The sequence below is a fragment of the Coffea arabica genome, chromosome 1e (genome assembly GCF_036785885.1).
Source record: "Coffea arabica cultivar ET-39 chromosome 1e, Coffea Arabica ET-39 HiFi, whole genome shotgun sequence".
NCBI classification, from domain to species: Eukaryota; Viridiplantae; Streptophyta; class Magnoliopsida; order Gentianales; family Rubiaceae; genus Coffea; species Coffea arabica.
Window position 1 is genome coordinate 56,477,742 of NC_092311.1, and position 14,215 is coordinate 56,491,956.

Here is a 14,215-nt window from a genome sequence, read left to right on the forward strand (position 1 = left end):
GGCTGTAGAAATCAAAAAACGTTAAAATAAAAAGATTCTCCGGCTAGGATTTTCTATCGCGCATGGCGGCTTGTTGAGAAAATGCTCCTACAAAGGAACCCCAAAAAAGCAAAAAAAGGGAAAGAAAAAAAAAAAACTCATCCACTTTCTGAACCGGCAAGCACCGTGAACATTTTTCCAAATACTAATAAAATTTCCGGTAATTCACACCCAAATATGCTGGTTTCCTTATTTAGCAATTTTCCTTCAAAAGAAAATCATTTATTTTCGAATTGTTTTTGGATCCTGGGAGTCCTTTCCAACTAAACAAACTATTTTTTGTTGATCATATCCAGACTAACATTATTATTTAGGTTGGTAACTAACAGGAGCACATATGGTTGGCAATAACCGGCACTGACTGATGTATATATATATATGTAAAGAGAGAGCAAAAGAGAGGCTAAAAAGCTGAAATGAATATGACCCGCATGAGTTACTCGGTGCTAACCCCACCAGTCGTTACACATGAGGCCTAAGGGAGATGTATATTGGTTGTAGCAGCAGTAGTACAACAATTGACAATTCCGACGTTTCATCAGACGAAATGAGGTTAACAAGAAAAACCACTCCCCCGAAAAATAAAAATAAAAATAAAAATAAAAAGGCACTAGTCTTGGACCGGAACTAGAGAAGGCGAAAACTGATCCCTCCACGTCTTTACCAAGAAACTGTCGGGAGTTGCGAGCCTCCCCCATTTTGTGGGTTTCCTTTTCAATTCTTGTGCTTCAAGAGCATGTTGCGGAGCTCAGCAGCATCAATCTCGGCGGCGTGTGTCTCAGGCCGGTAATATCCGGTCACGGGGTCCGGCACCCACGAGGTGGTCTTGCTGCTCGACTCTTCCCCTCCTTTCTTCCGCATCATGTTCGCGTTGCTTCCTCCTCTCATGCTACCAGGCACCGCTCCCTGTGATGCACCTGCTGCATATCCCCGCCTGCATAATTTTATTGACACGTATTTATTATTTATTACACCCCTACGTGATTAAATCGCCCACGAGAAGCTGAAAACAAATATATAAATATCTGGGAACCACAGAAATAGAAAGGAAAAAAAAAAAACAAAGAAACAAAAACGCATACCTGCTTGCAGCGACAGAGATCCTTTGGGCAACGAAAGCTGAGATGAGCTTTGCGTTGGGGAAGGAGCGTGCCATTATTATTGTTTGTTTGGATGGATACGAAGAGGACGGAAAATGATACCCGATTATATATATGTATATTATAATAATTAAGAACGTATGAAATCAGGTGGTGAGATGAAAGAGCTGCCGCAGAAAGTTTTACTTGGGGATGGGGAATAGAACTCCTGCAGCAGCGTCTTATGAACGTTTTTTTCTAACCTCCCCTCTTTCTGTCTTTCCGTTGTATCATGAAGCGAAAGGGCTTTGCTTTTCAGGTTTCATTAGGGTTGCAAAGCAGGCGTCTTATATAGGACTGCGGGACGCGTTATGCGGCACGACGCACAATATTGGGTCATAGGGACTCGGCCACAACCGTCAAAGTTGGCCACTGCTCATGCCCAAAGGGTCCTCCGGTGTTTTGACACCTGGTCCCCGTCTTTTCCATCTTATTATATTAATAGTAATAATAATTATGATGAAGTGGGATAAGATATTTTTATTAGAATCAATATATGGAAGTTACTAGAAGTCTCGCGCTATTATTATTATTACTCCCTCCGTCCCATTTTGATAGTTCTGTTTCTTTTTTCACACAATTTAAGAAAAAGTAGTTAACTTTGTTGGAAAAGTAAATTTAGATTGCTATTTTTCTAAAATACCCTCACATTAAATAGAGTACAACTTTACGAGAACTTGAATTGATGGTAAAAAAAGAATCAACTCTCATTAAATGGGGTAGGTTTATAGCAACAACAACTTATATTGAATAAGGGTATTTTAGGAAAATGAAAATACAACTACATTCTTCAATTGGAAAGTGGACTGCATTTTGGGACAGACAAAAAAGGAAAACAGGACTATCAAAGTGGGACGGAGGGAGTATTATTTTTACACCAACAAACAAACGGAAAAAAAAAATTATACTTAGAAGTTATTAAACTTAAATACTTACTACTAATTATGCTTTCGGTGAATCCCCGTTTGGATTGTATTTTTCGTCATTTTTTATGAAAAAATTACTGTAGCGATTTGATGTATGTGAGGGAAAAAGATAATAGTGAAATGTGATCACGAAAAACGACGTAATTTTCTGACAGAAAATGGCAATTTAAACGGGACTAAAACGTTTTTGTAAGTTTAAAATTATTGAAAAACTAAAAAGCCAACTAGCATGATTGCATTGAGGAGGGCGATTGACAGACAGCATCTCCGAAGTTGAGAACTTGAACAAACCTCTACCACAACTTGTTGGTTTTCTGTGCTTCTAACCTCTGTCGTCTCAAAACGCAACAACTTATATATATATCGGCGGTAAGTAAATTCGAGCCATGCATCAAATTCAGAAGATTTCTACGCGCGCGCGCGAGGCGCAAGCTGGTTCTGTATTCTATTCCGAGAATCTGCATGAATTATTATTAATGTAAAAAACCGCTTTGCCCCACCCCCGGAGCCCAGGGAAACGGAAAGTAGAACATTCAACGCCAGCTCGAATGTGTTTCTACTTTCCAGAAGACGGACTGACGAATAGAGCAATACGCTACAATTATTATTTATGGTTGGAACGGGCTGGGAATTAATTTGGGGCAAGTGAAAAAAGCGGGGGCGGGGGGGGGGGGGGTTGGGGTGTCTCTGTCTGCTCTTCTACTTTTTCTTATCTTAACATCAATCATTGTCATTCGACACGTGATACTTCTTTCGAGGAGGAAAAATCGACGTCCTAAGCACCCTTCTCAATAACGTCATTGACTGTGGCGGGCGAAGAAGAACTGTGCCGGTTAAGGTTTGCATCTGCTGCTTCCGGTGCGGTGCCAATATCCACGTGTCGTCTGAAAGCGGAATGACGCTGGCGGCGAAATTTCCTTTAACTTTTCCAATTTCTGGGTTTCGAGGACCTTCTTGGATCGCTATTTTTAAAAGTTTTTTTATATAAAATAATGTATTATTGTCCCATATTGACACGAAAGATGAGCGATTAATATATAAGTAGGGGTCTAAAATCTAATAGTTTAAATTTTTTTGTCAGAGTTGAATTACTGACTTACATATTGGGCTATTTGATTAACTCTCTCGAGATGTTTCTCCCTACTAAATAAGTATCAAAGTTTTGGGTTGCGAAACTGGATTACTCATAGCTAGGTGAATTCTTCTTGGAGTTTGATCGATGAAAATTCTCTTCTAGGCAATAGACCGAAGTACTAAAAAGTTTGACTAATATTAAACTAGGTGAGCCATGGATTTTGGCAGGGGTTCGATTGGTGTTAAATCAATAAGCCAAGAGTTGACAGGGATCCAAAATATAGTTTAAATGTTGAAAAATAGTGAGTCCATAATAAGGAGAAAATGTGACATTATATGATAAGATGAGCTTGCATTGAGTATTCAAAGTGGGTTCGAATAAGGGCTTGTAAATTTAGATTTAATGATGGAGTTACTCATGAAGGGAGAGATTTGTTAACTTCATGAGTAAATGGTCATGTAGAACATTAGCACGAAAGATAGACAAAAAAAAAAACGATTAATTGTAATGATTTGATGTATATGAGATAAAAAAAAAAAGATTGAAAAATATTTGTTTGTTGGATAGCAAATTTTTTCAAATAATATCTCGCTTCCATCATAATCATATTTTTCAATCAATTTTTTTTATATTTCAATCAATTTTTTATCTCACATACATCACATCACAAAAGTGTTACAATAATTATTTCAAATAATATTTTAAATAATATTATATCCAAACAAATCCATTAGGTTTTTTTTGCGTAAAATCACATTGCAAACAAAGCATTGCTTCTTCAAGTTATACTGGCAGTAGTTTTTTTATTGACTCAACAATAACATTCTCAGAAACTAATATCGCATCGTGTGAAAGTGGAATGAAGGTGGCGAAATTTCCTTAACCCTTTCGAATTTTGGGGTTTCACTTCTCCAAATTATGTAATATACTTTTTTTTCTTTACCGCAATGATAACATTCGCAATCAAAGATATCCTATTATACAATTTCCTCGTGCAGGCGACACTGGCCAAATTTCCTCAACTTTTCCAATTTTCGGGTTTCACTTCTCCAAGCTATACCAGTAATACTTTTTTTTTTTTTGACGCGATGATATATAATTTACTCTCGTATCGTGTGGGTTTTACTTCTCCGAATTATACTAGTACTACCTTTTTTTTTTTTTTTTTTTTTACGCAACCAATAACGGGTGTGTTTGGATACACGTATTATTCTAAATAATATTTCGCTTGCATCAGAAACACATTTTTCAACCCATCTTTTTATATTCTCAATTAACTTTTTATCTCACATACATCACATCACAAAAAGTGCTACAGTAATTATTCCAAATAATATTTCAAATAATACTCTATCCAAACAAACCCGTTGGGTCGTGTGAAAGTATAATACTCTATCCAAACATTTCTATAATATAATATCGGGTCGTGTGAAAGTTGAATGACACTCTGCCAGCGAAACTTCCTCAAATTTTCCTTTTTTTTTTCCGTTTTAACGTCTCCAAGTTATTCTAGTAGCTGGAACGGTACTGGTGGCGGTGAAATTTCCTCAACTTTTCCAATTTCTGGTACTTTTTTTTTTGTTATAAGTGATATTCAAATTTTTGACCTATTGCTCAAAGAGGGATTTAATTCCATTTGGTGGGCACTTGCGAGAAGGATAGAGACAGAAAAACCTAAAAAAGTTGTGTAAGGAATTGACTAGATCTGGTGCCTTAACATCACCTTTGGAATTTTGTTTTTAATTTCACTGCAGGGTGCTCCGTTAATGTATGTGGTTGGTTGTTACGTTGCAGGAAAAGTGAACGGTCAACACAGCCACCCAAACCCCAGCGTGAACGGCCCCTCATCCTCTTGCCAACTTGCCCCCGCCATATATCATTCAATATGCGTTGTTTCTAGTCCTCTCTCGACTCTTCTGGCGCTTCTTTTCGCTTTCCTCTGCTTTTCTTTTCTTCTTCCTCTTCTTTTTTCTTTTATTTAATCGGGGTTGCATCTCTCTGATTTTTTCCTCGAACTCGTTCGGATAAGAATGAAATTTGATATTAACACGAGACTCGTTGGGTGTGCCGTAGCACTTCCTTAATCTAGTTGAATTTGTATATTCACTAATTTTCTATCACAGCCTCCTTAGGCTTCTCCTTTCCCTAGATTAGGATGGGGTAGATTATATAAATGTGTCGTTATTGACAAAAAAAAAAAAAGATAAAAATGAAATGATATTAACACCGGACTCGCTAATCTTTTGGTGCACGTCAACTTACGCTTATTTTAGTCTGTACATGGCCAAATATTCAAGCCTACGTCCTTGGAATACAAGAATTTTTTAGCTCAATTAATGGTTTTTTTATATTGTTTTGGGGCTTGTTTTCAGACACGTGTTAAAAGAGAAAAAAAAAAAGTAATATTTTGTCCTGCCACACGCTTTATTTTATTTTACATATATTATAACCTAATAAATATTATATTTTTATTTAAAAATTAAATTATATACACACTGATAATATATATATTATTATTATCATTATCATTGAATTCATGATATATGTAAAAAAATTAAATTTTAAAAAAAAATGCCAGATGTTCTCCAATTTAAAAAAGCAGGCCTCGTGGGTGACCCGAGGGCGACCCGTAGGTGAAGCTTTTGAGACACCAAAAGCCAACGAAGGGGAGACTGCTTCGTGGGTTCCGTTAATACTTTCCGGCCTTGCACGGGCAGCAGTAGCAATCAGTAGGATGTCGTGATTCTCGTGGCCATGAACTTAAAGCTTTGTTAGTACAGTGAATCTCCAATCCTCTCCTCCAAGTGGATGGACGACTTTCCATTAGTGGCTGAGAATGTTTCATCGAGCCACTCAGTTGCAGTTGTGGATGCTGATAAAATCATTTCTTAATACAGTAGTCTTACATCAAAGCCAATGCTATACAAACAAGAAGAAGTCATGAGCAGAAAGGGGACGTACAACATTTTTTAGAGGTGATTCTCGTAAACCCATTAATTATTGTACAACTAAGATCAAGTCAATATAGATTAAATAAGAACAATACTTTGCATCTGCATGCAAGTAAAATAAAAAATATTCAATGACTGAAATTGCAAGTACTTGGAAAGAGTCTTGTTATTAGTAATTAAATTAAATTATTAATTTTCTCTCTTTGACGTCATGAAATTAGGTTGTCCTCCGAAGCCTAGCCTAATGGTGGAATTCATCGTCAACAACAATGCTAATCCCCCTACGGCCAACTGAGAGAGTGAAAGCGGCTCATTTGATAATTACATCATACAACCTTGAAAAGTAGTGGCCACTTAACTTCTTCAAGCTTCCATGTCGATTTATTTACACATTAGCGCAAGTTTAATTCTTGCTTAACTGGGATGGCTCAAATCAACGGGCAAATTACTGGGTTAGCAATTTTCGGTTCTCGTCACCCTTGCCCATTTGCAATTTATAACCTTTTCTTCTTCTTTTTTCATGGGATGCTGGTGCTGGTCTTGATGAGAGTTGGCGGCGCCGCCGCCGCTTGCTTTGGACACGTATCATATCCTTTCACAGGTTGTCAGAGCCGCATATCGTGCCTGACGTTAGAATCTATGATAAGACGAGGGTTCACCATCGGTGGCTCTTGAACGCAGTCAAGAGACGCAGCAAGCAAAGAGCTGATTGCTATGCATCTGTTTAACGAGTGTGCTCGTAACATGTGGTTTTTCAAATGTCATATATTTGGAAAGATAAATTTAATTAGAAAAAAAAATATAAATATAAAACAAAGTAATAATTATTCATGCGTACATATATATATATATATAATAGATTGGGTGAAATTTAACCGTGGGTGTGTTTGGACAGCCAATTATTTGGCCAAATATATTTGCTGACATCACCATTACAATTTCCAATACACCTTTTTATCTTCCCAATTACCTTTTTATCTCACATACATCACATCACAAAAAGTGCTACAGTAAAAATATTTCAAATAACTTACAATCCAAACACACTCCATATTAATAAGTGATTATTGCTGAACACTTATTGAAAAAAATTTGACTGACTAGTGCTCGGCCTTTTTTTCTTCTTACCTCAAATATACAAAGACAAGGAATGGCTGAAGAAGTTTGTCGGCGCTAAAATATCTCCTTGTCTTGTCTCAGCATATTGTCAATGAAGTCAGCGGTAGCCATCACACCACAAAGAGTATATCTTGCTGCCTAAAGTTGGAGTTGGAACTTGGAACTGAAGCGGAACAAAACAAACACAAGTTTTGTTCCTTTTCTGTTGTGTTGTAATCATGATCAACAAAATTGGTGATTATCTTCTTGTTTCGCGTTGCGGGTTAGCAATTCAATTTCAATGACATATGAAATGAAACTTTTGCCCCGTGGTTTGATAACCTCCCCCTCCCCCTCCACAACTCCTTGTTACTTTAAGCATTTCTCTGAGTGAGCTGAGTAGTATACCATAAAGTGAAGTTGGTGATGATTTCCTTTCTTGGAGTAAAATAGGATCATCAACCAAGAAGCCTTATCTAATGCTTAGTTTGGGAGATGATATTTGAACGAGAAAAAAAAAAACAGAAGGGAAGAGAAAGGTAGACATTTTTCACGTTGAGAGTTTTGCTGAAATAGAAAGGAAGAGAATCCGGCTGATTTTGAAGGAAGAGGAGATCCGTTACTATTAGTTTAAAAAAATTTCCAGTCCAAATTGGGCAGAAAGCAAAGGAAAGCTACGGAAAGGCTACAAAAATTTTTAAAATTGCCTGTTCTATCCTTGAAAAGCTATTGAATGAAATATTTATTGATCAATGTGTCCAAAATCATCTCCTTTCTTTTATAAATTTTCAAATAACATTAAAATCTCTTCTCTTCTTTTCTTATCCTTTCTTTTGTCTCATAATTTAACCTTTCTCTTTTTTTTCTTTTCTATCCTCAACTCACAAACTAGCTATAACATTTCCTTTCAGTCGTGCTAAATGGCTACTTAATTTGAATAGGTAGTTTTCATCCCCTTGTTCTTTGTCTGCGGATTGGGGGGAGCTGGTATCCACCTAGGTCGGTTGACGGTCTAGCTCGGAAGGGTGAGCCCAATATCATAAGGCCTGGTATTAGCAACCCATTTCGGGTATCCAACAATAGCAAACAGATGGCCCAGAAGACAAGCAACTTAGACGCAATCCGTCGTTCGTACTACAAAACTAAACAAATAGCGTTACAATAACCCACCCATCTAACTAGGCCCAAATTCCAAACCCCAACGATCGGAAAACCTCCAAGCCAAGGTCGTAGTCGGTGGTTTTAGGCAATTCTCCAGCTTCGTTAAAGAGTGTATTGAAGCACGGCTGCTCCTGCAAATTGCTGCTCTTAAGTAGAGAGGAAGACGTCCAGCAGCCATGGCGGAGCTGACGGCGGCAACCCCAGGGAGTGATATTCCTCAAAATCAGACTATTTACATTAACAATCTAAACGAGAAAATCAAGCTCGACGGTAATTGTCATCTATTGTTCTAATTATCTATAATTAAACTCTATCCTATTCCTTGCTAGTTTCAAACTGAAATTTTTGTGTAATTTGATTGTTTGTTGTGGGGGGTGATGGTGGTTCTTTTAGAGCTGAAGAAATCACTGAAAGCAGTTTTCTCACAATTCGGAAAGATAGTGGAAGTATTAGCGTTCAAAACCCTCAAACACAAAGGACAGGCTTGGGTGGTATTCGAGGACGTTTCTTCTGCTACCAGTGCGCTTCGCCAAATGCAGGGCTTTCCATTCTACGACAAGCCTATGGTGATATTCCCAATACCTGAATCCTTTTCTCTTCTTTTCTTTTATGTGCTTTATTCAAATTCCTTTGTCGCAAGTTTTGTTAAGCTCAAAGTATTCATGCTTCTAGTTAAATAACATTTATGTAACTTAAGTTTCTTTTTTCTTTGTTATTTTTTTATTCATCACTCCTGACATTATCAGTAGATTCTGAACGAAATCTTCTTTTCTTTGAGTACTTTTGATGAAGTGATTTGCTAAAATCATCTCAGAGAATACAATATGCAAAGACAAAATCAGATGTCGTAGCAAAGGCCGATGGCACTTTTGTACCTCGAGAAAAAAGAAAGAAGAGCGATGACAGAGGTAAGACACCTTATGCATCACTTTGTCACATATGATATATTTGCCTTGGTATGTATCCAAGTGCTGAATATCACCATAACAGAGTTTGTTAGAGGTGATTTCAAATTTTCGCAACATATAAAACTGCCCTAAGTGAGGATGATAAGCAATCTGCATACTTCATGATATTGTTTGGGGCTAGTTTTCCTTAATATTTTGAGGCTCGTTTAGCAATTTTTCCTGTCAATTATGCTTTGTGTCTTCTACAGGGAGGAAGAAAAAGGACCAGCATGATGCAAATCAAGCTGGGATGGGTCTCCATCCTGCATATACTAGTCCCTACGGGGCAACACCTCCGGTAAGCATGTTGTCAAATGATAAATTTATTATCTGTTTTCTTTTTCTCCCATTGTATTTGCATTGCTTCCACCTATGATGTAATGATATTTAAGGAGAATAAACTAAGTGAAGCTTCCTGGAAGGTGAAATTCAAAAGTATAACCTCAATAAGCTGTGCATGAAAGAATTGCTACCTTGAGATGATTAACAGGATACAGATGATAGATGGGTTTATAAGTTCTCGAGTGCTTTGCTATTTGTCGATGTTAGCTGTTGCTCTCTTAGGCCCATGGAACAGAAACGGGCCCCCCATGAATCAGATTTGTCTCTCTGAGTACTGAACTTCTGTTTTACAATACCCCATAAAATAACTTTCTTAGCTTAATATTTATTGGTAAAATGAAGATTTAAAATGATGTTCCTCCCAAGAGTTCTTTAAGAAAGGACATAAATAAATGAAGCACCATGGTGTGTTGCCAATGTCACTCAATTGGTAGCACATTCTTACCTTCTCAGTGTCACAGTATTGGAACTCCTTGTACTAGTTTTTCCCTTTTGTGTGCAAAGTGGGTGCTGCCTCATGATGGATTGCATGAGTTTATGATTAAGCAGATGTGAATCAGATTTTGACAGTTGTCTCTTCTAATAAGAGCATTGGATCATATGCACTGAAAAATAAAATATTCAAGTCCGAATAACAAAACTTTGATCTTGAGGATTCAAATTTTCTGTTCTTTGGTGTTCCCATGATGCTAAATCTGGAAATGCAAGTAAAGAGCCGGTGATAATTTGGCATGCCTAGTTTTCAGATGAAAGATTGAATAATATTTCTGCATATGTTCAGATAGCTGGTCTTTTAACTGATTTTGCAAGGGATGCTGCAAATACACGGTGTTACTTCTTTGTAAATGTGTCTGGCAATTTAGGCCTGGCTTCATTGTTTATATAAGACCTGTCTATACCAACCTGTACTGCAAATTGTTTTTCATCATACCTATAAATGTCACAGTTGTCACAGCTACCATACATGGCTGGTTCTAAAGCTGCTATGCCCGAGGCTCCTGCACCACCAAATAATATTCTGTTTGTCCAGAATCTCCCTCACCAGACGACTCCAATGATGCTGCAGATGCTCTTCTGTCAATATCCGGGCTTTAAAGAAGTTAGGATGGTTGAAGCGAAACCTGGTATTGCTTTTGTTGAGTATGAAAATGAGATACAATCAACTGTTGCGATGCAGGCACTTCAAGGTTTCAAGATCACAGCAGAGAATCCCATGTTAATAACTTATGCAAAGAAGTAAATGGATGAGTTACCATCTTTGCTTTTTATTTTTCCTTAAGGAAGAGGATGGTAGGATTGTAAGAATGTTATCAAGTTTGCTTGTTAACAATTTTACCCTGAATTTTCCTAGTTGTAGTCGTGTAATTTTAGATTGTTGTGTATTTACCTTAAAACGTCTTCTAGGATAGCTCTATTCTTCTCTGTTTCCATCAAAAGAGATATTTTTGGTGACAATTGCTGTAACAATTCCTTGCCATTTTGTTTTTACCACACCCTCGTAAAATTCTTAAGAGTCGCCTGCTGCTGCTGCTGCGAGAAATCAGTAAGAGAACGGCAGGGGTGGCGAAATCTTTTTCAGCTAATGTCTTAAAAGCTTTGAACAAAAGCATGTATAACAGAGCCATACCAAAAGCTGATGCTGGTGTAATTGGATTCAGCAAGATCATCAGTCCTTTTCCGTTTCTTTTGTCAACAGATCTCTGACTTTACTAACCCAAAAAATACTGTCCTCAGTTACACAGTACAATACAGGCAAACTAGCTATGATTATAACAAAATGGCATCTTCTGATTCAGTACAAACTCAGATGCCAAGTTTAATCTAGTGTTCAGCATGTTCTCTACACTCTTTCTAACTCGCTGTTGTGCTTTTCTAGTTGATCCTCCAACCCTTTCCTCCAATCCTGAATCAGCCTCTCTTGCTGATCGATAAGTTCATTCTTCAACTTTAACTCTTCTTCCATCGTAGCAATCTCCTGCTAGAATGAGACAACATGAATTTTATATTCCCAGGGGACGGGTCGGGTTAGGTGGTATGGAGTGTAAGTGATCCCACTTACACTTAAGAAAAAAAAAAAAAGGAATTCTGTATTCCCCATAGGAAAAGGAGGGATGAAGATTATTAAACAAATGAATTTTGGATGCAAGCAGCGCATTACCTTTCGAAGGGTTTCAGCTTTGGAAGGCTGATCTTCCCGTTGCAAACTTATAAAATGAAGCTGGAGATTCTTTGCAGCCTCCATAAAATCTCTGGCATGCCGCTCCACATCAACTGAAGCAGCAGAAAGGTATTACCACTTAGCAAGCAACAAAAGCAATTCTTCAATTTGCTTAAAATAAGAGCGCATGCAACAATAAGGGAAAGAGGATGGAGCGGAGAAGAATAAAATGCGCTTACACGTGTCAAGATAACCACATAACGATTTCCGCACAATCATGGAGCAGCAGGTAATGCCACACAAATATATAAGCAAACCTCTAAAAGTGCACACAGCCAAAAAAAAAAATTAAAAAAATTAAAAAAATTCAGGGTGACACAGCAAGCTTGCTTCAGAGAACCAGCCATATTCAAGAATATAAAGATGAAAGGATTGGTTAACAAAGCCAATGAGAAAATTCAAAAGGTAATCCTCATACATCTTGTGCAGACAGAAAAGCTACAGATGGAAATCAAGAACGATGGAAAAAGTTTAGCTTTATTATCTAAGAATTAGCTCTGCAATACTGTTCTCATTCGATATCCAATAACCCTTCATCTTTAGACTCAAAATTTGCATTGAATAGCCTAAGGAGAACTTTGAAATTCTAAAAAATGCCTGAAAAAAACTTATCCTGGAAGTAACATATGTTATATTGAGAAAAAAAGTTTTTTTTTTTGTTGGGGGGGGGGGGGGGTTTGGAGGTGGAAGTCGAACAAAGAGTGCTTCTCAGGGTTTTGTGACTAGACTCACTCTGATGAGAAGGATGAGGAGAACGATCTATTGCTTGGAGTTCTCTGGCAGGCAAGCATGGAAGCAAAGCAGCCTCTAAGGCTGTGACACAGGCAATCATGTCGTCCTTAGATGCAGGAGGAGACTGTGAATCAAGTGCATGCTGCTGTTGATCAACTGATTGCCTGTCAGCCATATCTATGTCAGCTGAATGTTTTATAGATCAAACAAACCAACCAGAATCTAATCCAATAGCCAGAGACGGATTCTGTACTGCAAGTAGGAAACAACGCATCATCAATGCCTGTTGAATGATGGCCGCCAAAATGTCCCCCAAATACAAAAATATAAAACCATAAATAATGCCCTTCAGCAAAAATGAACAAGTAACTCTATTCCGCACCTTGCAGACACTGTAAAACTACAAACACGTTATGGTAAAAGCAAACATATAATCATCGATTCGGCACACGGCAAGAACGAAGTAGACAAAAAAATAATGTCCTTTCATAAAACACGTTACAGAAATACTTAGCCTGCCAGATTGGAGTTTTGGGTTGAAAAGGCAGAAATACCTTAGGTGAGATTAACGGTATTTCACAGCGCATAGTGAATTAGTGATCGGGAGACTAAGACACAAACGCAAGCAAGATTGCTGCTGCAGCAAACTCACCCGGAAAAAAATCCCAAAAAGGCTTCAATGTCAGAGAAAGGATTGGCCACACAATTCGACAAACATATGGCACACAATATTATAGAAATTTGAACACATTTGCGCCTCGCAAAATCTCACCAAAGATTTCTTACAATAAAGTTAATTATTCACAAAATAATAAAGAATATGATTTGCCAAAATTATTATTATGTGATAAAAGAAGGCAATCAAACAAACGGGAAGAAGGGGGGAGAGGGGCAGTTTTGCAATTATAATTCTCATTCACATTTTGCTGTGTACGGTTGTAATGAATTGTAAAGAAGAAAAATGGTCACCTCCGGAGCCCCGGGGAAGAAGACCGCTCTCTTAATTTTCTAGTAGTAGTAATTTCTAAGCAACCAGGGCGGCCAGGGGGATCAGCCGCCGCCGACTGCCAGCGACAATTTAGATTTGCTTAGGCACTACTTCGTATCCAAACTAATTACCCATGAGTGGCGAGCCATCTTTTCCTACTCCACTTGGATTTTTTTTTTTTTTGGCCAGTAGAACGGGCTTTCCTGTACATAGTCCAACAAAACAATGTCCTAAAACCTCTTCATTTCAATTCCCAATTTACCCTGCTAAGCACTAATAGCAGCAACTCACCGTATCAACCAACTACACTGGCCGCGAGAGAGTTTTAAATTCTAGAGTTAATCACATTTTATCCCCTTAAAGAATATCTCATTTCTCACTTTATCCTCTAACTTTAATTTTACTCACTTAATCCCCTTTAGGACAAACTTACCCTTGCATTATTTCGACTTTTCATTTACTTTTCTTTCCTTTCTTTTTCTCTTTCTTCTTTATTTAATTCTTCCTCTTTCCCACAAAAAATTTCACCTTAATGATTGAAATTAACAAAGAGGAATGGTAGAGATCCATCTTTTTCTTAAATAATTAAAAAAATATTC

The 14,215-nt window shown here is 37.6% G+C and overlaps 3 protein-coding genes across 6 annotated transcripts; 1 reads left to right on the forward strand and 2 right to left on the reverse strand.

Moving 5' to 3' along the window:
• Positions 1–451: 451 nt before the first annotated feature.
• LOC113735170 (protein SENESCENCE-ASSOCIATED GENE 21, mitochondrial) lies at positions 452–1,461 on the reverse strand. Its single transcript, XM_027262149.2, has 2 exons — positions 1,122–1,461; positions 452–973 (listed from the first exon to the last, which is right to left on the reverse strand). Exons 1-2 carry the CDS (start codon positions 1,193–1,195, stop codon positions 754–756), a joined length of 294 nt encoding a protein of 97 aa, XP_027117950.1. The 5' UTR covers positions 1,196–1,461; the 3' UTR covers positions 452–753.
• Positions 1,462–7,576: 6,115 nt separating this feature from the next.
• LOC113735135 (U1 small nuclear ribonucleoprotein A) lies at positions 7,577–11,133 on the forward strand. Of its 2 annotated transcripts, none has more exons than XM_072066950.1 (5): positions 7,577–8,659; positions 8,783–8,955; positions 9,204–9,297; positions 9,546–9,634; positions 10,634–11,133. In XM_072066950.1, exons 1-5 carry the CDS (start codon positions 8,566–8,568, stop codon positions 10,916–10,918), a joined length of 735 nt encoding a protein of 244 aa, XP_071923051.1. In that variant the 5' UTR covers positions 7,577–8,565; the 3' UTR covers positions 10,919–11,133. The 2 variants fall into 2 exon arrangements, with proteins under 2 accessions (XP_071923051.1, XP_027117900.1); XM_027262099.2 differs by having other exon boundaries at positions 7,583–8,659; positions 10,625–11,133.
• A 169-nt stretch (positions 11,134–11,302) lies between these two features.
• LOC113735145 (mediator of RNA polymerase II transcription subunit 28) lies at positions 11,303–13,884 on the reverse strand. Of its 3 annotated transcripts, none has more exons than XM_072066959.1 (4): positions 13,598–13,884; positions 12,629–12,792; positions 11,837–11,949; positions 11,303–11,653 (listed from the first exon to the last, which is right to left on the reverse strand). In XM_072066959.1, the coding sequence occupies exons 2-4, from the start codon at positions 12,726–12,728 to the stop codon at positions 11,519–11,521; spliced, it is 348 nt and encodes a 115-aa protein (XP_071923060.1). In that variant the 5' UTR covers positions 12,729–12,792; positions 13,598–13,884; the 3' UTR covers positions 11,303–11,518. The 3 variants fall into 3 exon arrangements, with proteins under 3 accessions (XP_071923060.1, XP_027117913.1, XP_071923056.1); XM_027262112.2 differs by having other exon boundaries at positions 12,629–12,880; positions 13,598–13,881; XM_072066955.1 differs by having other exon boundaries at positions 12,629–12,880; positions 13,748–13,804.
• Positions 13,885–14,215: the final 331 nt, after the last annotated feature.